General features: G+C 39.7%; 2 protein-coding genes across 2 annotated transcripts in view; one reads left to right on the top strand and one right to left on the bottom strand.

Annotated features, from left to right (window-relative positions):
• LOC148423128 (voltage-gated delayed rectifier potassium channel KCNH8-like) overlaps positions 1-2,605 on the bottom strand; it is a 123,208-nt gene extending 120,603 nt beyond the window's left edge. The window contains exon 1 of the mRNA XM_088414934.1: positions 2,302-2,605. Coding sequence (XP_088271060.1) covers positions 2,302-2,377 — 76 coding nt within the window. The 5' untranslated portion in view covers positions 2,378-2,605. The remainder of the gene's footprint in view (positions 1-2,301) is intronic.
• A 1,047-nt stretch (positions 2,606-3,652) lies between these two features.
• On the top strand, positions 3,653-15,882 carry LOC148423127 (isocitrate dehydrogenase [NADP] cytoplasmic-like). Its single transcript, XM_088415732.1, has 9 exons — positions 3,653-3,799; positions 5,412-5,541; positions 9,115-9,406; positions 11,097-11,199; positions 12,025-12,202; positions 12,403-12,554; positions 14,582-14,722; positions 14,803-14,965; positions 15,170-15,882. Exons 2-9 carry the CDS (start codon positions 5,420-5,422, stop codon positions 15,261-15,263), a joined length of 1,245 nt encoding a protein of 414 aa, XP_088271858.1. The 5' UTR covers positions 3,653-3,799; positions 5,412-5,419; the 3' UTR covers positions 15,264-15,882.
• Positions 15,883-23,094: the final 7,212 nt, after the last annotated feature.

The following is a 23,094-nucleotide window of genomic DNA, read 5'->3' as shown; positions in this document are numbered from 1 at the left end:
ATGGCACAAGAATTCCAGCTTACCCTGGCCTTCCAGTGTGGAGTTTGCATGTTCGCCCTATCCCCATGTGAGTTTCCTCTAGGCAATTCGGCTTCCTCCCACATTCCCAAATCATGCATGGAAGGTATATTGGACTCTCTGAATTGTCCTTATGTGTGATTGTGAGTGTGAATGGTTGTTTGCTGAGGAAGATGGATGGATGGATGGATGGATGGATGGATGGATGGATGGATGGATGGATGGATGGATATTTGTGCTGCATATCATTCAATGCCCAAAATTAATACGATAACTGAGTCACCAGTGTGAACATTGTGCAGCAACATTTTTATTTTCAAAGAAATTAATCGAGAGCCACTCTAAGCAGTCCCCTCACTGTGGCAAGTGCTGCAAGGCCCCTGCTCCCCACAATTAGCACCACCACCCCCCTCATATCAGCACCCTGCACCCATTAGGCAGCCAAGAATGGACCACAATAGATTCTTGACATCTGTGCAGTTAATTACAATGGTTGTACACGCTGCTGCAGGAGATGTGTAATTATTTGCGCGCTGGCTATGGAAGGGCCACTATAAGAGAGCTGATGTGATGGGGGCTGATCCACACAGGCAGCGCTTGGGACACAAAGACGTATCCCCGCGACCCCCCTCTCTAGCTACTGTTAGTTTTTTTCTAGAATGCGTGTGTGTGTGTGTGTGTGTGTGTGTGTGTGTGTGTGTGTGTGTGTGTGTGTGTGCGTGCGTTTGTGTGTGTATGTGTGTGTGTATGTGCGTGCGTGCTTGTGAGTGAATGAGAGCGAGATGCAGGCAGTGGGTGGATGTATTGTGCACTATCATCCTTTTATTCCCATGCAGACGACACCATTATAATGGAGACAACAAGATGAAGAACTGTCTTTATCGTTCAACAATTAACTGTGAAGTGCTGAGCATCCCCACAGAGATGTTTGAGGTGGAACCATATCTCGCTGTCAGAGTATGCAACTGTGTACTGACACACGAGGCCGCCTACAGGAAGTGACAATGGAAGGAAATGTCAAGTTTGCTTTGCGCAAGGATTCAATCTTTTTCAAAAATGGACCCCTCAATATTGAATTGTGATTCATACAGTAGATGGATGTTGGTGTGCTTTTGTGCACGATCATGAACACGGCATACCATATTCTCAAGTCAATACAAAGGTACAGACATTCTGCCCACCTGTTTGATATTTTTCCGACAAGGCCAAGGATTTGGTTTCCATATACCATAGAAAATAAATGGACATAAAACAATTCCATGAGCAACTCCACTCTTCAATTTGTCTAATTCTATAACCATACACATAAAATATAGGGACACCATGCTCTTCATATTTACAGTGCTTTTAAAAAGTACTGTATTATCATATTTACACATTAGACCTGCTAGAAGAAAAGAAGTGTAATTATTGAATTGCTAATTGATGATCGACTGAGGAAGTGCTGCATTCTGCCTCCTATGGAGAAGGTCACTTGATAACAACATCATTCTGGGAGATTTTACTGAGGATATTATTATATAAACTTGATGGTTAATGGCAATGCTGGGCCTGGCTAGTGGGCTTGTGTCATGTAACGGTAGCCTTTTTTCAAGTATGTCATATCTCTTTCCACAATGTATTTGACGGGGTTCTTTTGAACCAAAACCAAGCTAGCATTCATCAATGGACCCTGCTTTGTGCATTGGAAAATAGAAATGTGTAATTTCAAGCTGTTTAAAAAAAGCTGGAATGGGAGTGTATTACAAAACTAAGGTGGCTAGTTCAACCCCTTAGTTATAATAAAAAGGGTCTCTTTGTCAAATAAACCATTTGCTTATTCATACATTCAATCAGACACAAAGGAAAGAGTTGCTGACCGTTCTCTTTGCAGCATTCACACAAACCCCACAAATATTCAGTGTGAAGGGACAGAAGAAAGGAGCCCAAATGCAAATTTAAGCATCTCGCGCCCGCCCACCTGCCCAGCATGGGCCTGACCACACAGGGAATGCTCATTGCATCTGTTCGTAAACCACTCTCGCCAAAAGCAAAACAAAAGCCCCACCAAAACTGCAAGTAAAGCGCCCCTGCAAACACCAGGATCTATTTCATCAAAACCTCATAAAGGAGTCTCGAACTGCACGTTTCATTCAAAGTACCACTGCAGTATTTTAAGTATTCTGCCAACCACTCAGGAATGAATGGTCCTGTGTACATTCATAATTTTAAGACACTCTGGCATTTTTATGTATGGAGAAATTAAATGAAAAAATGTATTTCTAGAACAGCATCACTACTCACGGGTGCCATCGAATCGTGTCGCGATTGTGTCCAAGAAGGTGTTCTGCGGGGCCAGCAGCCCTCTCATCACCGGCATCCTGCTCCGGGTCGACTGGGTCCTTCTGATTCGGCGCCCCGGGGCGCCGCTGGACTCCTCTTCCCGCTGCTCAGAACCAAAGCTCGGCAGAAAGCGGGATGTACCCGGTGCGCATCCCAGCCCCTGGAGGAGCGCACCGATCCGAGAAACCCGTGGCGGCTCCACCTTGACACCGCGGGGGCTGTGACCATAATCGAGCCCAAGACAGAGAGCGAGCTGGAGTGTAAGCGTAAGTGCTTTGAAAATGCGCACCTTCCAGCTGAGCAGTGCGCAAAGGTCAGCGTGTTTTTACGCACAAAAACAAAAGCTGGAGATACGCAACGAACAATAGATGGACGGATGCACTGTGACTTTGTGGTGCTGATGGTGTGTGAGTGAATCTTATAGCGACAAGCTCCTCCTCATCCCTCTCTCTCTCTGTCTCCCTCCTTCTCCCTCTTGGTTATCAAGAGAGAGCAGATGCCGAGTCACATGACGCCTGTAAGGTCCTGGTGATGCGGTCCTCTTTAAAAGTGGAGATGGGGGACAACAAAGAATTGCTTGTTCGTATACTTCTATCTCGGCTGGTTTCTGTTAAAAAAAAAAGTGATAGGCAGGTGCGTTTTGCGTGCGCAATGGCTTTCTTGAACAAACAAACGCACATCCATGACATCGATGCATATGGTGTGTGTGTGGGGGGGGGGGGGGGGGTGTAATGTCTGCATACTTTCTTTCCGTATAACATTTAATAAGTAACTTTTTGTTTTAAATCTACTTAGCGTTTAGTCATCGTGAGCAAGTACGTTGAAGTTTCTACGTGTGATATTTGACTGATGTCACCGAAGCAAGAGTTTAAAAATAGTTGACATCGATGATGAACGATGACATTTAGACATAATCGGCGATGTTGGGCCAAGAAACCAGCCGCTCTTTTGTCTCTCTCCTCAGGTCCACATGGCTACATGAAAGCGAGCGAATAAGGGGAATCATTTGCACAGTGAGCTACTGACATCTAGTGGTTGAAAAGGAACATTTTTAGCAATGAAAACACAGCTTTGATTAAAGGTCATTTTATCGATAAATAATTGAGTTTGTAAGAAAATATTAAACATTGACACAAATACTAGATGTATATATGTATATTTTTTTCTTCTTTTCGTGTATCTCACCATGTTAGTATACATTTGCACTAAATACAAAACTAGCTTGGAAACGATGATAACACGCCCACTCACTCGTACGTTTGCGTCTGATTGGTGGTTAATATTTTTTTCTCTTCGCTAATTGGTTCGCGTCTTGTCATATTGGCTTGAACAAGGAAGCCCGTGACCTGCTTGACTGCTTAGTTCTCCTTCCTCTGAACTGTCGCAGGCGCTCCCAACTCGGGGAAATTGCAGGAATTACACTGCCCTCAACTTCATCCTTTTTTCCCTGCAAAATAAGGTAAGGATCTGCAGTAATTCCCGTTCCGTATTCGTGGCAGATTGTCAAACAGTCGTAATTGCGTCACGACCATTGTCCGCGTCGGCATTGACGCGCTGAAGCAAACCAAGCGATGCTATGAGGGGCTTTTTAATTATTGTAGGGAGATTTACAGTTCAATATAAATCAAATGATTTTTGTGGCTTTGCTTAAGTGACATGTCGTGTGGGGGACGGTTCTTGTGGTGTTTTGATGTTTTGATGTTTGTTCTCTCCAGGTAACAAATAGCTTGTCTTTTTCTGATTGTACTTGAGCTTCCTGTTTGAGTGTTCCTCCTATCAGATCATGGTCTGGACTTGTCTGGACACGAAATGAATCATTGAACCACATAAAAGCTTCTTGTGAGGAAAAGTTCTAAGGAACTAATCTGGTTTAAATAAAACACTGGCGCTAAACCCAGAACTCTGGATGATTTTTAATTAATTATGCTGCTTTTCCCTTTTCAGTTTTAAACGCCCAAGCGGGGGTTTAAAGCTGAGTCATTATTGCGACCACTCCTGAACCACATTATGAATGAACCCGTTCACCAAGATACTAACATCGCCCCTCCCACCATCGCCATATAGCGATGGCTTCGATCCAATCCGCTTGTGTTTCAAGCAGGGGCGGAGCTACGTAGGGGCAACCCCTAGTCACATTCGGACCATCCCCTTTTCGAAGGAAGATTTTGATATTTTATTGTGACTTCTGATTTCTGAATACTAATTGTCAAATAATCTGTCTGCAGTAAAGAACATTTGAGTGTAACAGTAACTGTCATTGAAAATCATTATTTACCGTAACAAGCAAACTCAATGGCTGAGCAATCATTGTTTACCTTACCATGGTTTCATGAGATAGAATGCACACATTTGCAACACTAATAACGCAAACAGAAACAAAACTAAGTAAAAACAACAAAAAAAGTTTAGAATTGTGAAAAATGTGGAGATTTTGTGTCATTGTGCTTTTTATATGTGATTTGAAAGAGCAAGCCATTAATCACAGTACATGCATTGGTAACAATTGATCATGCTGATTGGTTGCTCCCTTGAGAATCAGTGCATGATGAGATCAAAGTAGGAGATGAGGTGATGAAACTCCTTCCATCTCACATGGCCATTCAGTCACATTAAGCTGTCAAAAAATATAAATTAATTTATGAAAATGCATGTGTAATGCATATGTAAAGCATCTTACACATCATAAAGCTGACTGAGAAAACACCAAGAGCAAGAGCAGTTATCTGGGCAAAATGTGCTTGAAGAATCAAATCAACCAAGTATCGATGTTTTTTTTTTTTTTTAACCAAATAATTACATCGATATTTTATCATAATGCCAATGAACTGAGCTACAATTCAGAAACTGTTTAAATATTGAAAAAGATGGCTTTTTTTCCAAAATTTTGACTAGTAATGTACTCATATTTTATGTCATGAAAACTTTGACTGTATATGATGAACACTTACTCATTGGTTACAGAAGAGGTGACAAGTCAACTCAGTGTGGACTTTTGTCCCTTTGGCCATGCCACTGGAAAATGTCTGACTACTTCCCTGGTTCCAACACTTGTGTTCCACGTGCATTTGCAGAATAAACAATGGCTGCCAAAATTAAGGCCGGTTCTGTGGTGGAGATGCAAGGTGACGAAATGACCCGAGTCATCTGGGAGCTCATCAAGCAGAAGCTCATTTTTCCTTACCTGGAACTGGACTTGCACAGGTAATAACATTATAGACTGCAAGGTTTTTACTCTCACAATGGAACAACAAAGTATAAGCTTAATTAGGTCTGTGATCACATTGGTAACTTAAAGTGATCATAAATTAAGGTGTTGTTCCCCATTGAAATGCATGAAAACAAAAATAATTTGTTCCATCCCCAAAACTATTTGGAGGTGATTGCACTAACATTAACCATTCATGCTTGATTTAAGGGGAAGGTAAGCCAAAACATCTGCAAATAACACTGGGGAACAATTTGGGGGAATATTTGTTGTTTCATTTTTATGCAGGTTAAAATTCAAACTTGACATTCTGAGTCCAAAAGTGCTAAATTATTTTCTTCATACCTTACCCTCCCGATTATCAGTGGAATGTTGCTAATCTTTTTAAAACAGCAACCAAAAGATCTGATTGTGATTGGAATCATTTACACCAGGCATTTCCAAACCCAGTCCTGGAGGGCCGCTTATCCGGCATGTTTTGGAGGTTTCTGTCCTCCAAACACACCTGATTCAAATGATCAGCTCATCAGCAAGCTCATCGAAAGCCTGACAACAAACCTGATCATTTGAACCAGCTGCATTGGATGACGGAAACATCAAAAACATGCAGGCTACTGTAGGTGGCCCTCGAGGACCAGGTTTGGACATGCCTGATCTACACCTATTAGACAATTTGTTTGTGCAGTCACAACTGAGGGTAGTGGGAGGTATGTCCAGGTCCCAAATAGATGAAAGTTTGCATAGTAAGAATTCAGATTATTAGTGTTGGCTTTGAGCTTTCTGTCGTAACTATGGGCATATATGGGCATACTGTACGTTTGTAAATTCCTTTTTGTTTTATGCTGTTGTATTTTACTTATCAAAGGTTATAACTGTTCCATCTTATTGTTTTATTTCCATACTGTAGATACACAATAATCAAATGGGGATTTATTGTTTGAAACACTTGACGTGATAGAGCATAATCGTAATCCGTTTTAGATTTATTGATGAACAATGAGTTTAAAACAGCTGCCAGACCTAATAACAAAAATTCTAAGTGTAAAATATCTGATGTGCCACAATAGTCTAAACACTGATTGTAAAGTGTCAATGGGCTGGACTTTGGCTTAGGGCAACTTTCATCAATGTTTTGCTCAGCCGTAAACGTTTATTTTTTAGCCTTTGCTCACACACTTTCATTGAATTATTACCCAAACCTATGCTTATTAAAACACTTTTCAATGAGATGACCGTTCACTGTCATACTAGCCACAGCCAACAGTTGCAGAAATCGTCAGAAGTGGGCAGTCCGTCAGCACGGACAGATGGTCCTTCGGTCCGTCACCGAAGGGCACCAGTTTTGCAGATGGACCGGCGAGTGACAGAAAATCGCAATAAAATAGCCAAATAAGAATGTCGGAACGTGTTTGTTTCATCCGTCGTAATCGTTGGCATAGACGTTCCGTCAGATGTACGTCGTCTGAAACGAGAATGTTGAGGTGGTCCACAAGGAAGAGCAAACCCCATGGAAATTTGTACAGGATTCACCAGAGAATCCGCAGAGACGGTAATTGCTAGCATTTTAGAGTCTTGTCCAATCAGCAGTCTTACGGGTTACCTCAGTAGCTGCGAGAGGTAAGAATAATCTTCTCAGACAATCGTAATCATAATGCAACAATTGAATCTTTCTCGCCATTACCTGAAACCTATTTGGTGTGACCATTGGCCAGTACGTCCAACATGTCTGCTGAGCTTCCTCTGCAAAAATCTGTGTTGTCTTGTTAAAAATGTGTTATTGCGTTTCTGACAGACCAGCGATTACGATTTAGTTTGACTTGAAAAAATGGTGGACAGTCAATGACTGGGCATGACAACTGTCAGACTTGCAAAAGAAATATAAGATGGAAATTGTAAGTAAAAAAAAGCTCAGTGTATAAAGTTTGCACATTCTTGACAACTTTGCAACCTCTTTAGAATTGCATGGCTGAAGAATCTTGAGGTGATGATGTGCCATTCAAAGTACTTGTTAAACCAGATCTTGCATGCTGAACCTCTCCGTCTCAATGCAATGGTAAACTACTAATCATGGGTGTCACATCGCTATGTCGTGGTTCAGGATGGAGAAAGTAGGTGAAAGGTCATGACCGCTCTCAAACAAAGCCTTTTCATGCAACCAAAGTTGGGTCAGCTTGGACATTAATTCCTTTTTTCATGCAACATGCCAGAGGTACAAGTAGCAAAAAAATAAGGTCAATTCGACAATTGCATATATGTAGGTTATTGCCCTCAACACCCTTTGGCTTATTTTCCTCAAATATCTTTTTTTTTTTTTTTTTTTTTTTTTTTTTAATACATCACAGCTACAGCCCGAGCATACGTTCATAGTTCAGATGAGTGAATTAACTGTGTTGGTTCCATTCACTACTTGTCATTCATTGTCATGCTATAACACAGCTGACTTTACCAGAGATTTATTTGTAGTTGCTTCCCGTCTTAGTCCAGCTTTCAGGTTTGTTGCTGATTAGAGTATTTTGGGATGTGTTTGAAGTAACCAATGAATGCAGACCAAATTTGCATTCTTTCTCTGATTAGCTCTTGTCCAGTAAATGCCAGATAGGGAATAAAAAGAAAAGTATATAAACGTTTTATTGTCTTTTTTTAAGTAAATTCAACCTCAGCAATACTTTGTTTCACTTGTAGTGTATGTTACAGATGAAATTTAGACAAACGTTACTGAAACCGTCTTCTATAGTTGTAGGGCAGGCAGTTATAAATGTGAACCAACATCCACCAATCAAGAGTCATGTAAAGCATGATAATGCCATCCAGTGGACTTGCTTACTAATCCCATTCTTGTCCCCTGTACCAAACATGATGGCGTAATATAACCAAGGGTTAAATCCCTTGGCTGCCTTTATTATCGTTTTACACTTATATTACTGTGTTGTGTTTCAATTGCAGTGTAACTGTAGAACCACAGACATGGTGTTAACTTTAAGTGTAAGTACTAAAATCGACAAAAGAATTTGTATGTATGCAGACAAAAGTACCTGACAAATGATGGACCAGAAAAACAAATTGTCAAAAGTCACCCTCATTGTGGTGGCGGAAGGTTGCGCAAAAATACACCGACGGACCAATGATTACAATTTTGCCTGGCTTGAAAAAAAGACGGACCGACGATGCGGAAGGGGGCGGGGCTCTGCCAAAATTCAGACCAGCAAATGTAGGCAAATGCCCACTTCTGCAAATAAAAATTTCCTAAGTACCATTGTTAGTTTGGGATTGTTATAACAACATTATCTGTGTGTGGAACTTCACAAAAGTCACTAAGAAACAGTGGGGTGCCCTTGATCTTTGAATCTTGAAAATTTAATTTGTCAAAAGTCCTAAATTAGGGCGGCACAGTGGTAAACAGGTTCCCCTCAAAGGTAAGAGGTTCCGGGTTCAAATGCCCAACTTTCTTACAATGTCTTTTTCGGAGGTACATAACTTTTCATAAAGAAACAAGAAACAAAACCTCCTGGTCTTCCTCAAGAGTTCCCATGTCATGCGACATAAAAAGTTTTCTCAAATTGCCTGTCCAGTTATGACCTGGGCATGGAAAACCGCGACGCTACAGATGATCAGGTGACGGTGGAGGCAGCCGAGGCGGTGCGGCGCTACAGTGTGGGCATCAAGTGTGCCACCATCACCCCGGATGAGAAGCGTGTGGAGGAATTCAAACTGAAGCAGATGTGGCGCTCTCCCAACGGGACCATTCGGAACATACTGGGTGGCACCGTCTTCAGGGAGGCCATCATCTGCCGGAACATCCCTCGCCTGGTGCCTGGCTGGGTCAAGCCCATCATCATCGGCAGGCACGCCCATGGCGATCAGGTAGGTGTCCATTAAACATTGTGTATTTAAACACCAAAATGTTCCAACAAACGTAAAATTTAGTCGAACATAAATCCGCTAGATGAATGCTAATTTATTATGTGAAATTCAATCTCCACCCCATTTCTAGTTTCGAGGAAGATAACACATTAACACAAGCATGTTTTGTAATGTAATGAGATAATCTGAAAGCATTGGTACTATGAATGTTGGTCTTTTAAAACCATGCATTTCCATCAAATGCAGTACTTACCTCAATAGCAACGATGGCAAGGACGGCCATCGACCAATGAAGGCAGGAGTTGTAATCTACTCCTGCACAGGATTTGTACCCACTCCGGCCCTTATTGGTTAATGGGCACGCTGGGAACCAATCACGTGTCTTGTAGGAGTGCCGTGATCTGACTGACAGATTAGCTGTGCAGTCTTCCTCACGAAACTCTCACACGCTGTGAGAGGGATGTGAAGGGAGTACCCGCAGAGTGTTGTGAATCTCTTATCTAGATTTCTTTTTCAGTACATTGGAACTTCAAGTGTAAACTATTTCATCATGTTTGGTCAGCTACAAGCTTCACTCTAATTCGACGTCTGATTTCCACTAATCCAAGGGCCGCTGCGGCTCTCCGTGTTCCCGACTACAGCCACGGGATGTAAACAGGAAGGGATAACAGTACAGTTACTTTTAAAGGTTTCATAATTGAAAATTTAAGTAAATATGTGTACTGCAGTAGTTCGAAATCTGGGGAGTGTCCGTGGCATGTGCATTTACGGTTGACTCGTCTGTCTGGCATACAAGGAACCTTCAAATCTGCGAAAGATGAAGCGCGATGTAGCAAGGGATCATTGTATTTAAATATTCAATATTTTAAGTTTTATTGACTCATATTGGTTAATCTTCATTTAGTGTCTTACTGTTCTTTCTCACTTTTTGTACGTCCTTCCATAAAACATTTGAAACTAAACAATATATAGTACAGAAAATGTCAAACGCTATTCCTTGAGATTAAACTGTGAAAAAAAAATTGAAAATGAGGAAAACACAAATAAGTAATATTCTCTAAAAGCCTTAAATAATACCGCAGAAAGACAGTTATGAAGTAATCACTGACATCCTTTCTATCACATCATAAAATATAGAGCCACATGCAATTTAAGATAATGAAGGAAACTGCTAGGAAGTATGTGGTTCGACTTGATTTTCGAGATACATTCTTTAAAAAATATTTATTACACACTTTGCGTTTATTTAGAAGCACACTTAAATGCCAATAAGTATTTTTTTGGTCTGGTATATTGATAAAATTCTTGTTATCAAATAACTCAACATATAACCTGTTTTGAGTTTTTTCCCACATTGACTGAAAACCTTCTCAGTTTCACTCAAAGCATAACAAGCTGTTTACTCTCTCTTGCCGGTTTGTGGTTATCTCTGTCATCATGAGATGTACTGTAAAAGATCATATTTCATAAGCCGGCCTTTGGACCATTATGTTCTCGCCCGCAGGCCAGAGTCAACAGTGCTTTGGCCTCTGAACAAGAACTCTATCTGGGTGAAGTGTCATACGATGTGGTGTAAAGTTGCGCAATTTCTATGAAACATTCTCTTACATCAAACAGGGATCATTACTTTAAATGTGAAATTGGTCATTTATGAGTCATTTATTTATACATATTTCAAAATTCCCCTCAGTACAAAGCCACTGACTTTGTTGTTCCCGGGCCTGGCAAAGTGGAGATGATCTATACGCCCGCAAGCGGAGAGCCGATGAAATTCGTCGTCCATAATTTTGAAGGTATGCACCATGTTTGTAGGTAGCCATGAACACTCAAGCACCCGACAGTGCTCACACACCGGTATATTTGTTCCATCTTTTGCATTCATTTACCACAACTACTACCACACAAGTGTGTTATAAACATATATAGATCCCAATTTTCACCTTGCATGTAAAATGATGTCAGATATGAAAACAAGAGGACTGCTCTTGAAGACTGAACTTAGCTAGATTGAAAAATAATTACATCATATATAGAGTACATGAATAAAAATAAAACTTTCTCCAGTCAGTAAAAGTGCACAATCAAAAGTGTAAGGGAAATTAAAATCATATCGTTTCATATGACTTAACATATTCCAATTTCATCAACAAGTAACATCCATTAAAAGCAGTGATGGCATATCATCAATTAAATAATGAACAATCATCATTTCACTTTTCATTCACGAAATCAGATGCTGCTGCAACAGATGGCCACATACACACACACAAATATATATGTGTGTGTGTGTGTATGTGTGTATATATATATATATATATATATATATATATATATATATATATATATATATAGCGGGATAATCGCGAAGTAGCAAGTGTTGTCCTAGAGCCTCACATTACTCCGTAGATCCATAATAGTTTTTTCACTTCTGTTTTTTTTTTCCGCTGAAAACACTTTTCAGTGCATGTTTTATTCCAGAACATGCTCTGATAAGTGTTTTCAGCGAAGTTAAAAAAAAAAAAAAAAAAACAAGTGAGAAAACTGACGGAACAGCAGCTCTTCTGTCATTACTGATGGAACACCGACCTCTGCCAATATTCATTTATATTTGTATGTAGGTACTGGTGGTGTGGCGTTGGGGATGTACAATACGGATAAATCCATAAAGGACTTTGCTCACAGCTCCTTCCAGATGGCTCTGGCTAAATGCTGGCCTCTCTATCTCAGTACAAAGAACACCATCTTGAAGAAGTACGACGGACGATTCAAAGACATTTTCCAAGAGATCTATGAGAAGTATGCACACACACAATTATCTCTTTTCAAATGCAAGGTGGAAACACAAGTCAAAAAAACTAAAAGTGGTAGAGCAAAAAAAAAAATAAGACATACCTTTGGTAATATAAGTCTGTTGTTGGGATCATCTCAAGCAAATCTCATCAGTCCCCAGCCGACAGTGCAAATCATCTGCTTTTGTGCTTATCCTTGTTCAACAGGGAATACCGTGCTCAGTTTGAGACCAAAGGTATCTGGTACGAGCACCGGCTGATCGACGACATGGTGGCCCAGGCCATGAAATCGGATGGAGGCTTCATTTGGGCCTGCAAGAACTACGATGGCGATGTACAGTCCGACTCTGTGGCTCAAGGTGACCATTTGTCAATAAAACCGCAAACCAAATCTGAAATGCAGCAACAATTATAAATACAGTAAACTTGTTAAAGGAAGAAAGGTGATGAATTATATTTGGATTATTCCACAATGTCCGGATGACATTCTCTGCCTGCTATGAGGTGAGGGATAGCATGTTTTTCAAGTATGCATTGCACAGCAATGGTGGTGGCACGGTGATGGTAACGCTGTTCATCAGTCTGGTTTCTGTTTGATGTTGTGCTAAAAGGTCACATTATGTTTGTTTTCGAAGTTCATTGGTCCCTTTATCAGTTGTGAAATTTGAGGGTACTTGAAGGAACTTCAGAGGGTACTCGAGATTTTAAATAAAACAAACAAACATGCAAAAAAACCCAAAATAAAATAATTATTAAATTAATTGTTTCAGGAAAATATTAGTTCATGAAACAACTGTTATGCTCAGTGGGTTATTCAATTTCATTATTGTAAAAAGCCAGATTCTCCCCCATACTACTACGGTTCGACCCAACTTAATTTTGTGAACAGATCTATACAATGATCTCAAAAGTTGATTTTTTTTTTTCTATGAACAAATATTTATTTATAATTATTAATTTTTTACAGGTAGGTCTGACACTTTATGTCCATTATTTTGGGGGAGTGACAAATATTTATTAACAAGTTAAAGATTAATTTTTGTGAACAGATCTCTACTTAATCCCAAAAATTAAGTACCGGTACATGATTTATTTTTGTTAACAGAGTTCTACTGTAACCCCGAAACATGAAGCTTTATGTTTAATATTTTTTCTATGGACAAATATTTATTCATTGATTTATTGATTTATTTTTTGAGAACAGGTCTGACACTGTATAATAATTATTTTTTTTTTGTGGAAAAATATTTATGAATAATTATTTCTTTTTGATAACAAATTTTTCCGATGATCCAAAAGAGAACACTTTAGGTTGATTATTTTTTGTGGACAAATCAAGTTTTAAAGGGTCTAACACTGATGGCATGTTTTAAGTCTTTTTTTTTTTTTTAATTGTGTTTATTTTTACCCGAAAATGCTTTGCACTTGTTAAGGGGTAGTTGGCTGAAAACATAATTCATAGGGGGTACTTTAATGAACAAAGGCGGAGAACCACTGCTCTCGGTCAGCCAGTGGCAAATTCAAAGGCACGCGCAAAATAGCTTGTTGGATTAAAAAAAAAAAGTTGAAAGCAAAACTGCATCAATTTATCTACTTATATCTTAAGTTCATACGTTTCTATTACAATTGGAACTTTTTGACTACTGGAAGTCAAGACTTCAATGAGGGTGTTTTTTTGTTTTGTTTTTCTTTTTAATGAATTCAAAAATGACAAGTCTTAGGATAATTCATATTTTTATCGATAACTTAAAACTAACAGCCCCCTTATGCCTGGTTTCATCAAAACACATCATTGCAAAAATCGGAAAACTCAGTCCCTGATGCCTCCTGCAAAAAAAACAAAACATGGCTAAAAATTTCTTTCACATTTCTCAACCAATTTAAACCATTTCAACTTTAAACTGACCAGGTCATTCAAGATACTTATGGCGCTATAATGAAATCTTCCTAGATTCAAGCATTTTCACAATAACTTTCCCAAAGTTAATTATATTGTACAATTTTACAGTTTTCCATCATTTTCAACTGATGAAAGCCATTCTAACTTCAAACTGTTCAGCTCATTCAAGGCAAATTGCCCAATTTGTTCATTAATTAATGTCACAGTGCCCAAACCTTTGACCAAATTAAATCCAAATTACGAGATATTTAATGTCTTTTGCTCTTTTTGATCAAAATCAATAATACTTCATTCTAATATTATTTATTTCAAGAATTGTGTCTATAGAAATACCCTTCTTTAGTTGGGAGTGTTGCATAAGCTTCACCTTTAAATGCAATTGGATGAAACCCAAGTAAACTGTCAAAATTAGGGCTACAAAGTACAGTATTGTATATTTTTTATGCTCAAACATGCATTGGCGGGTCTTTTTTACTGTACTTGTAGGCTATGGCTCCTTGGGTATGATGACCAGTGTGCTGATCTGTCCTGATGGACGAACCGTTGAATCTGAGGCGGCACACGGCACTGTGACACGCCACTACAGGCAACACCAACAGGGGAAAGAAACCTCCACGAACCCCATAGGTAAGTAGACTTCAGCAATCAGCCAAACACAGGTGTTCTGTTTCTTTGAGAGAATGATCGCAGCATCTTGATCCTCGCAGCTTCCATCTTTGCGTGGACGAGAGGCCTCCTCCATCGGGCGAAGCTGGACAGCAACGTGGAGCTGCGCGTGTTCGCGGAAGCACTGGAAGCTGTTTGTGTCGAGACCATCGAGGCAGGCTTCATGACCAAGGATTTGGCAATCTGCATCAAGGGACTGCCAAAGTTAGTCTCATTAAAAAATGGCTGCAATTCGGTTGTATGGAAATTCTTTAGATATGTGGATGTTTAAATAGCACTTGTAAATAAACCTGAAAATGTATTAGGTCAATTCATGAATCAAATTTGGACATGTCAGTCTTTCTGAGGGTAAGAATTACTGTCCTGGCTAAATGATCAATTTGTTCACAAATCTTTCTCTGCTTCCAGCGTGACGCGTGCTGACTACCTCAACACCTTTGAGTTCCTGGACAAGCTTGCAGAGAACCTGAAGGCCAAGCTGGCCAAACAGCCCAAGCTGTGATGCATATAAATGCCTAACAAGTGCACGCAAGGAACACACACATCTACACGCACACACACACACACACACACACACACACACACACACTCTGCTGCTGCTGGAGCGTCCCAGTTCACATAGGAACAGACAAGAACAGGCCTTCATCTCTTGCAGGCCTTTGGACTAGAAATATTCATTCATTACTACTTCAAATGGGAAGTGTAAGTGGACTGCGCTGTACTCGAATGATGTACTAATACACAAAATGCATTATTTCACTCTCCAATATAAAACATGGAGATCCAAATTGTGAGTTGTTTTTTTTAATTTGAAAAACAACCACACTATTTTTGTGGTCTTAACAAAAGAAAATGTGGTTCATGTTTTCTGTCCCGAGTGACAGAAAATTGACTGTTTTGTAATTCATTTCAATAATGTTGAAGTGTTTTTGTTTTGACCTCAAATATTGGTTAATCTTAACAAATGAAGAAAATAGAACACTTGTATTAATATATTGTATTACTTTTAATATTATCTTTTTGCAACTTTGTAAAAATATGCTGCCAGAAAATCTCACTAATGTCCATCTGATGTTTTTTTAATGTTTCTTTACAAATAAATAATTTCCATGCAACATTCATTCAAATGTTACGGTTTGTATTGGTATTCTGTTCAATGATTTGTTGATTTACACGTTTTACATATAACAGCAATTTAATACATTTCAGCGAGCTGTTCTGTGTTTAACATTCGCTTTTTTATTTCCATTTCAGTTATCTTAAGCATGTGTTTTTGTTAATTTGAAAAATGCATATGACTGCGTCACTCTGCAGCTCAACTTTCCTCCTTTTGTTGATCTTCGCCATTTTAGAAAATTAGGGGCTCATATAGTCAATTACTCATATACTAATTTGCTGTTCCTAATTAAGCCTATAGATAGCAGGCAGCATTTAGCACGCGCAGGTAACAGCGCTGCTGCCCAATGTATTCATTTTTCATGCGGGCCGCACGTTATTGATTTTATGACGGAGGCTGCGGGCCGGATGGAAGTTGACAAAGGGGCCCCATTTGGCCCCCGGGCCGGACTTTGGATATATCTGCTTCCGGTGCATTACCGTTTTTAGCATGTGAGCTCCGCCACAGCAAAATTTACAATCGCTAACATCAAAAGACTGATCTGGGGCCTCTTATAAGAGTGCGTAGAATAGGTTTGAAATGTGCTCGTAAGCCTGAAATGGAATGTGTGTGGAATGTGTGTGAGCACAAACAATAGCAGTATTTATGAAATCAACAAACACAAATCCAAAGAAGCTATCAAATAATTGCATACACCTTGATATAGGGTATTTAGGCCACACCCTCCCTCACTACACAAATACACATAAACTGATCTGCTAATGAAATGTCAAAATTATACAGCCTGGAGTTGAAAATATGCACAAAAATGATGATTATGGTCAAAATGTTCATATGCCTGATAATTATGCACACAGTTTACAATGTACAGAACAAGTCAATAATTTATTTACAACATAAATATATCGTAAAAGTGAGTCATGGAATTTTGCAGGTTGACTTCAGGTTTCACTTCCCACTCAGTGATGTTATGACTGTGACTGTGAAATGTTGTCTGTCTCTGCATGATTAACTGGCGAGTGGTAACTTGATCCAGCTTCTCGTGACACAAAGAACATTAGCCATCCATTCGTTTTCTAGAGCTGCTTATCCTCCCAAGGGTCACAGGCTTGCTGGTGCCTATCCCAGCTGATTTAGGGCAGTAGGTGGGTGACACTCATCTATCAGCCAGCCAATTGCAGGGCACATGGAGAGGAACAACCATTCACGCATCCAATCGCACCATGCATGCCCGGAGAGCACCGGAAGTGTATTTTGGGATGTTAATTTCTTTAGTATTCTGCTAAAAACATTGTAGTAGTTTTTGTCAGAGTAACTTCTAAGTCAGACAAGAGAGACAAAGGCATTCCTCTTGGGCCTCCCCTGGGGGCTGGGGGTTGCTGGGGGTTGCTGGACCTCTGACCGTTTGACCTTATCTAACTGAACCAATGACCATTTGCCAAGGGTAGACTAAGACATGTAATATGAGTAGTAAAGGAGGAGATAGAGGGGTTTTAAAAAAAGAACAAAGGGCCATGTGGGCTCTCGCCATCTTGACTCATGAGCAAGTCAGGCTAACATCAGCAGTATGAAACTATAGAATAAATCTTTTTCCAACCAAGATGTCTGAGTCCAAGATGTCATCATTTTCATCACCAACCAGCCTTGCCTAGCGTCAGATTCCGGAAACGCAATTGAGCCAGAACCACTACAAACGTCCGAGAAATTCACCACAAACCCACGCAGGGTCGGGAAGAACATGCAGACAGAACTCCACACAGGAAGGCCGGAGTGAGGTGGATTTGAACTTGGGTCCATAAACTGTGAGGCAGACATGCTAACCACTGCTCCACCCTCACCCCTCAAACAATTTTATGGATGATATTTTTGTGTTTCCTAAGTTAAAAGAGGAACATTTGGCAAGGAAGAAGAGAGACTAGAAGCAGAATGAGTCCAAGTGGAAGAAACAAGTACAAAGAAAAAGAATTAAATAACAAAGAAAATAATTGTTTCCTCACTTTTCCTAGTACTATACCAGGTTTATAATTCTGTAATGCCGGAGAAATTCCAGATATAACATGATTTATTTCCCCAAGTTTAAACACACGTCTCAACTACTGTAAATCGAGTTCAAGGAGCAATGTCATTTGCATACTCTAGATGGTAGTAAAAGCAAGCATCAGTAAATTATTAAAAGGCGGCCTTGCGAATGCTCTGCTGAAATAATAACATGTACCTGGGATTATCTTGTAATAGGGTCATATACACCGCCTCGGACACATACATATGCAGGACATGCCAAAGTTTTAGACACAACTTCTCTTTCAATTTCGAAAAGTAACAATAGACATTCATTTTTCTTCAGTTAACTGATCGGTTCCTGCCACAATATGAATTAGAACAATCGTCCACAATATGGAATGTAACAGTTGCCCAAATAGAACTGTTCGCTGTGTATTGCTCTGACATCTGTACAACACATGTGAAGATCCCAACCACATTGATAAAACAAGAAATTCCGTTAATTAGCCCTGATAAGGCACACATGGGGAGTAAAAAACATTTTGGGGGTCTCTTGAAGCTCATCAAAAGAATGCCGATTGTGCAAAGCAGTATTGAGAGCAAATGGTGGCTTTTTTTTGAAGAAGAAGAAGAAGAAGAAGAAGAAGAAACTACAATATAAAGTAAGTTATTCAGTTATTTCACCTTCTTTTAAAGTACAGTACCTAACATTACATTTGTTGGTTTATAGTTTTGATGCCTTCAATAAGAATCTGCAACGTAGATGGGTAAATTGGGTCCAAACTTTCGGCCCGTACTGTTATTAATACAGTACAGTTTCACTTTTCAAATTGAGCTTATTACATATTTGGAGCATTGTGAGGATGTTCTACGATGCTTAGATGCACCTGCATTTTCATGGCCAATGCAAGCCTAGTGCAAAGCAAAGCCTAACTGTGTGCACAGATGGAGTTATCTTCCTTTTGGTATAGTTGTAGATGAGTGCAGGTAGAAATGGACGTTTGTGCCATTGTGGGAGTGAACACAGCCAACTCACTTCCTGGCCAATGGAAGAGGCACCACTCAATCCCTATAAAGTCACAGGAGAGGCAGTAGCAGTCTTTGACTGTGGAATCAGAAAGAGACTCACTGGAGTTCATGAAGAAAATCGAAGTGTGCAAAGTGCATTTAAGACCGAGATCGGAAATCCACATACTAAATTGTCCTTAGGTGCAACTGGGTGCATAAATGGTTGTTCGTCTCTGTGTGCCCTGCGATTGGCTGGCAACCAGTTCATGGTGTCCCCATGGTGAGTAGAAGTACCTGTGGCTAAAGTTAAAGTGTGGCAGGATTTTGCGTGAGACTAAAATTTGATAAGCCTGAAATAAACTATGAACATGCTTAAAACTGACAAAAACTAAAATGACAACCTGAGACAAGAACTATACTAAAACAGGTTGCCAAGAACCCACTGACTTCACCCCATTTAATCAATAAATGTTTGTTTTTATTAGATGTATACCCCAAAACCTAAATGCTAATCTAACATCACGTTGTATTAGGTATTAATTGTTACATTTCAAAGCCAAATAAAACAGGTTTTCTCTGGCTTGTTTTAAGAATTAAAACTTTCATAGAAAATGAATGAACTTAAAGCTTTTCCCTGATAAATATCACTCCAAATTATTTTACTGATAATTCACTTGGGAGGGATTTTGGGAAATCACTTGTACAATTGTCAAACTGGCAAAAGAATTGGGACTCCTACTTGTTCCATCTTTGGGGGGAAGATTTGCTCAGCTCTTCAAAATATTTTTTTCACTTCATACATACATCACTATACTGTAGAAAGGATGTGCTGATATGGCTGATATAAACACAGTCACTACATCTTTGTGATGCTTTGCAGGCCAAGCGCTTAAAGGAACGAAAGCAGGTCGAGGAGCATAAAAATAAAGAACAAATTCAGCAAGGTTTCTGCCCATCTAGCTATAAATAATTAAATACGTATATTAGAACAATTTATCTACTTGTATTCAACATCTTACAACATCAACAAGTCTTTTCCTTTTTAGGAAACTTTCACTTCATAGTTGCTGCAACATAGTTTGCTGTTAACAATGCGGACAAGTGAACAAACAGTAGCAGTTTGAGCAGTGTGAAATATTATGCTATAAAAAGACCAGTGACATTTGTTAATGCTTTGTCTACATCTGAAGAGCCAGAGAGAGACTGTTTTAAGGCTGCTGGAATTTACACTTGGTAGTTTTTCTACCTCGTGCAACAGTGCTTGTGCATAGAGCTCCTACAAAATTACCGCTTTAGAGGCCCTAACAAAGTCCTGGCATTTATCCACTTTTGCCTCTCACGCAGCGTATTGTGAAGGTGTGGTGCCTCGTTTCTGGATTAAAATTGAAGCATAATTTGTCCTGCAACAAATAATGAAAGCAGCAAGTAATCATTACTCCTCCTAAAATGTTTTATAATTGCATATACAGTGCCTTGTGAAAGTATTGGCACACCTATATCTTGTTGATATTTTACCAGATTTCAAGCCTTAAATATAAAGATAAAAAGTTGTAAATGTATGTGAGGAATCACCACTATGTGGGACATAACTGTGAACTGAATTTCAAACTATGTTTTTTTGACGTAAAAATTTTGAAAACTAGTATGTGCAAAAATGTTATCCCCTGTGAAGTTGATATTTTGTACAACCTCCTTTCACTGCAGTATAGCTTCAAGTCTTTTTGTTTGTGTCTCTATAAGTATTGCACATCTTGAAACATGTACTGTATTTGCCCATTCCCTCTCAACAAAACAGCTTACGCTCTATAAGATTTGAAGGAGAGCACATCAATTTTCAGATCTTTCCGCAGATTATCTATCGGTTTGAGGTCTGGCATTTGATTCAAAAATTTTGATTGTCAACACCTTTAGATGGTTGGTTTTGAAGCATTCCATTGTAAATTCTGGCTTCATGTTTAAGGATTGTTGTCCTATGGGAAGGTGGACCTCTGCCGCATGCGCAGATGTTTAGCAGGCTCCACCAGATTTTTTTTTTTTTTTTTTTTTTACCAAGATCGCCTTGTATTTGACTCTATCCATCTTCCTTTCAACTCTAATATTCCTCTCGGTCCCTGCTGAAGAAAAGCAGCCCCAGTCCATGATGCCTCCGCCATTATGTTTGACAGTGAGGATGGTGTGCACAGGGTGATGTGCAGTGTTTGGCTCTTACTTCAATCATGTTTCGCATCCATCTCAAAAAGTTCACTTAACTCCACATGGGTGGGGTGTGGCTTCTAGCAAACTTCAATTTTTTTTCAAACATTTTAGTGGCTTTCTTTCATAAGCGTCTTTCATCTTCGATAAAAGCTAGATTTGTGCAGAGTGCGACGAATAGCTTGCCTGTGGCGAGATTTCCCCATCTTATCTGCAAATCTCTGCAGGTCATCCATTGTCATCATAGGCCCTCTTGGTTACTTCTATGCTGAGAGTTTTCCTTATTTGGGCTGAAAGTTTAGAGGGATGGCCAGGGCTTGGTAGGTTTGCAGTGGTTTGATTCTCTCCATTTTGATATGATTACGCACACAGTGCCCCAGTAGATGTTTAAAGCATGTGAAATTTTCTAATATCCAATTCCAGTTTTTTTTTTTTTCACTTTTATTTAACCAAAAAAAATCCATTGAGATTTTCTTTCTCCTGTGCATGGATATCCTGGAGAATAGTTTACAGAAGCAGAATTTGGCAAAAGGTCAGGGAGTGGGAAAGAGGAGAGTATAAGAAAGAATAAAAATAATATGATAATAACAATAATAATAGTAATATAGGAAATAAAGAAGTAATAATGACTTTTAAAAATGTTAATGAGAGCAGCAATTCAGTCAATCATTTACAAGAACATCTTGTGACAAGTTGTTTGGACACAGCATGTTTGAAATTTAAAAAAAGTCATGAAAGATGAAAGATGGATGAAGCAAAGTGAAGGACACGATGCAAGAAATTCATGTAAGTATGAAAATGAAACCTTATTGTAGCTGTCGATTTTGTTGTAGATAAGCTCTACTGTATAAATTAACATCACAGTTAATATGGTGTGATGCTTACATCATCACATTTTTCAGTCATAATAATCCTCTGAGGGAAACCATATCTATGATGCGGCCCTTGAATTAAATGAATTTGACGTCCTTGCTTTAGAAATTATATGACCAAGTGTCTCAGACACAAAATTTTAGGTGACTTTCCACTATTAACTATTGTAAATACATTTAAAAAAAGTTACACTAGATAGTCAGTACTACTATGGCATTTTAGTGATAAGAGCTTCATTTTGGGGGTGTCCTGGCATTCCTTATGGATAGGGTGAGAGAGGCTCAGAGTCAAGCCGCTGCTTCCTCATGTTCAGAGCTGAGGTGGCTTGGGCATTTGCTTAAGATGCCTCCTGGACTTCTCCCCGTTCTTCCTAGCATGTCCCACCGGGAAGAGGCCCAGGGGTAGCCCAGGACACGCTGAAGAGGCTATATCTATATCTTTCGCCTGATCTGGGAATGCCTGTGCTTCAACCTGGGAGAAACAGGAAGAAATGGCTGGGGAAAGGGAACACTTGGTTTCCCTGCTAAACTGCAGCCCCAATGACCCGACCCCGGATTAGATGATGGATGGATGAATGGATGGTTCTTTAGACTCAGTCAATAACAAGAACATTTTGTGGCATATCACGCTTCCACTTCATTATGGTATGCCATATAGAAGGTTCACAGACATGACTTTACCGGCACATTTTTTTAGAGTGCGTCGACGGATGCTGTAGTTGGCAGGATGCCACAAACAGGAAACACATGTGAGTACTGCATAGACGCAGTGACTAATTGCACGCCAAAAGTTGCAAACTCAGCGATGAACCTTGTAAATCTGTCTGAGACTGAGGGGTGGTCACACGACGCAGGAGGAATTAGATCGCTGCGGGGATGAGGAAGGTAATAGCTTTGTGGCGCCTAAAGGAAGCCAACAGGCCCACTTCCTGCTCGCATGCTCTATTTGGCTTTGTCTACCAACCATCTCATCAAGACACACGCAAACACACACGCATGCATATAAACATTTGACCTTTTTAATGTGGTTCTGACTGGGATGCTTGAATCTGTTCTTTCTAAGCTCATTGACTGTGTGTGCATGTGTGTGTGGGCGTGCACGCTGCGCATAGCTCACAGAGGGATGTTATGACAGCTAAAGA

The sequence above is a fragment of the Hippichthys cyanospilos genome, chromosome 5, assembly GCF_059441005.1.
Source record: "Hippichthys cyanospilos isolate Australia breed blue-spotted pipefish chromosome 5, RoL_Hcya_1.0, whole genome shotgun sequence".
Taxonomy (NCBI): domain Eukaryota; kingdom Metazoa; phylum Chordata; class Actinopteri; order Syngnathiformes; family Syngnathidae; genus Hippichthys; species Hippichthys cyanospilos.
This window is presented reverse-complemented; position numbering and strand designations above follow the sequence as displayed.

Excerpts from the sequence above, each read along its gene's own strand:
- LOC148423127 (XM_088415732.1), top strand. The coding sequence starts at position 5,420 with ATGGCTGCCAAAATTAAGGCCGGTTCTGTGGTGGAGATGCAAGGTGAC. Across the intron at positions 12,203-12,402 it reads TTCCAAGAGATCTATGAGAA|GGAATACCGTGCTCAGTTTG; the intron begins GTATGCACACAC and ends CTTGTTCAACAG. Across the intron at positions 14,723-14,802 it reads AACCTCCACGAACCCCATAG|CTTCCATCTTTGCGTGGACG; the intron begins GTAAGTAGACTT and ends TGATCCTCGCAG.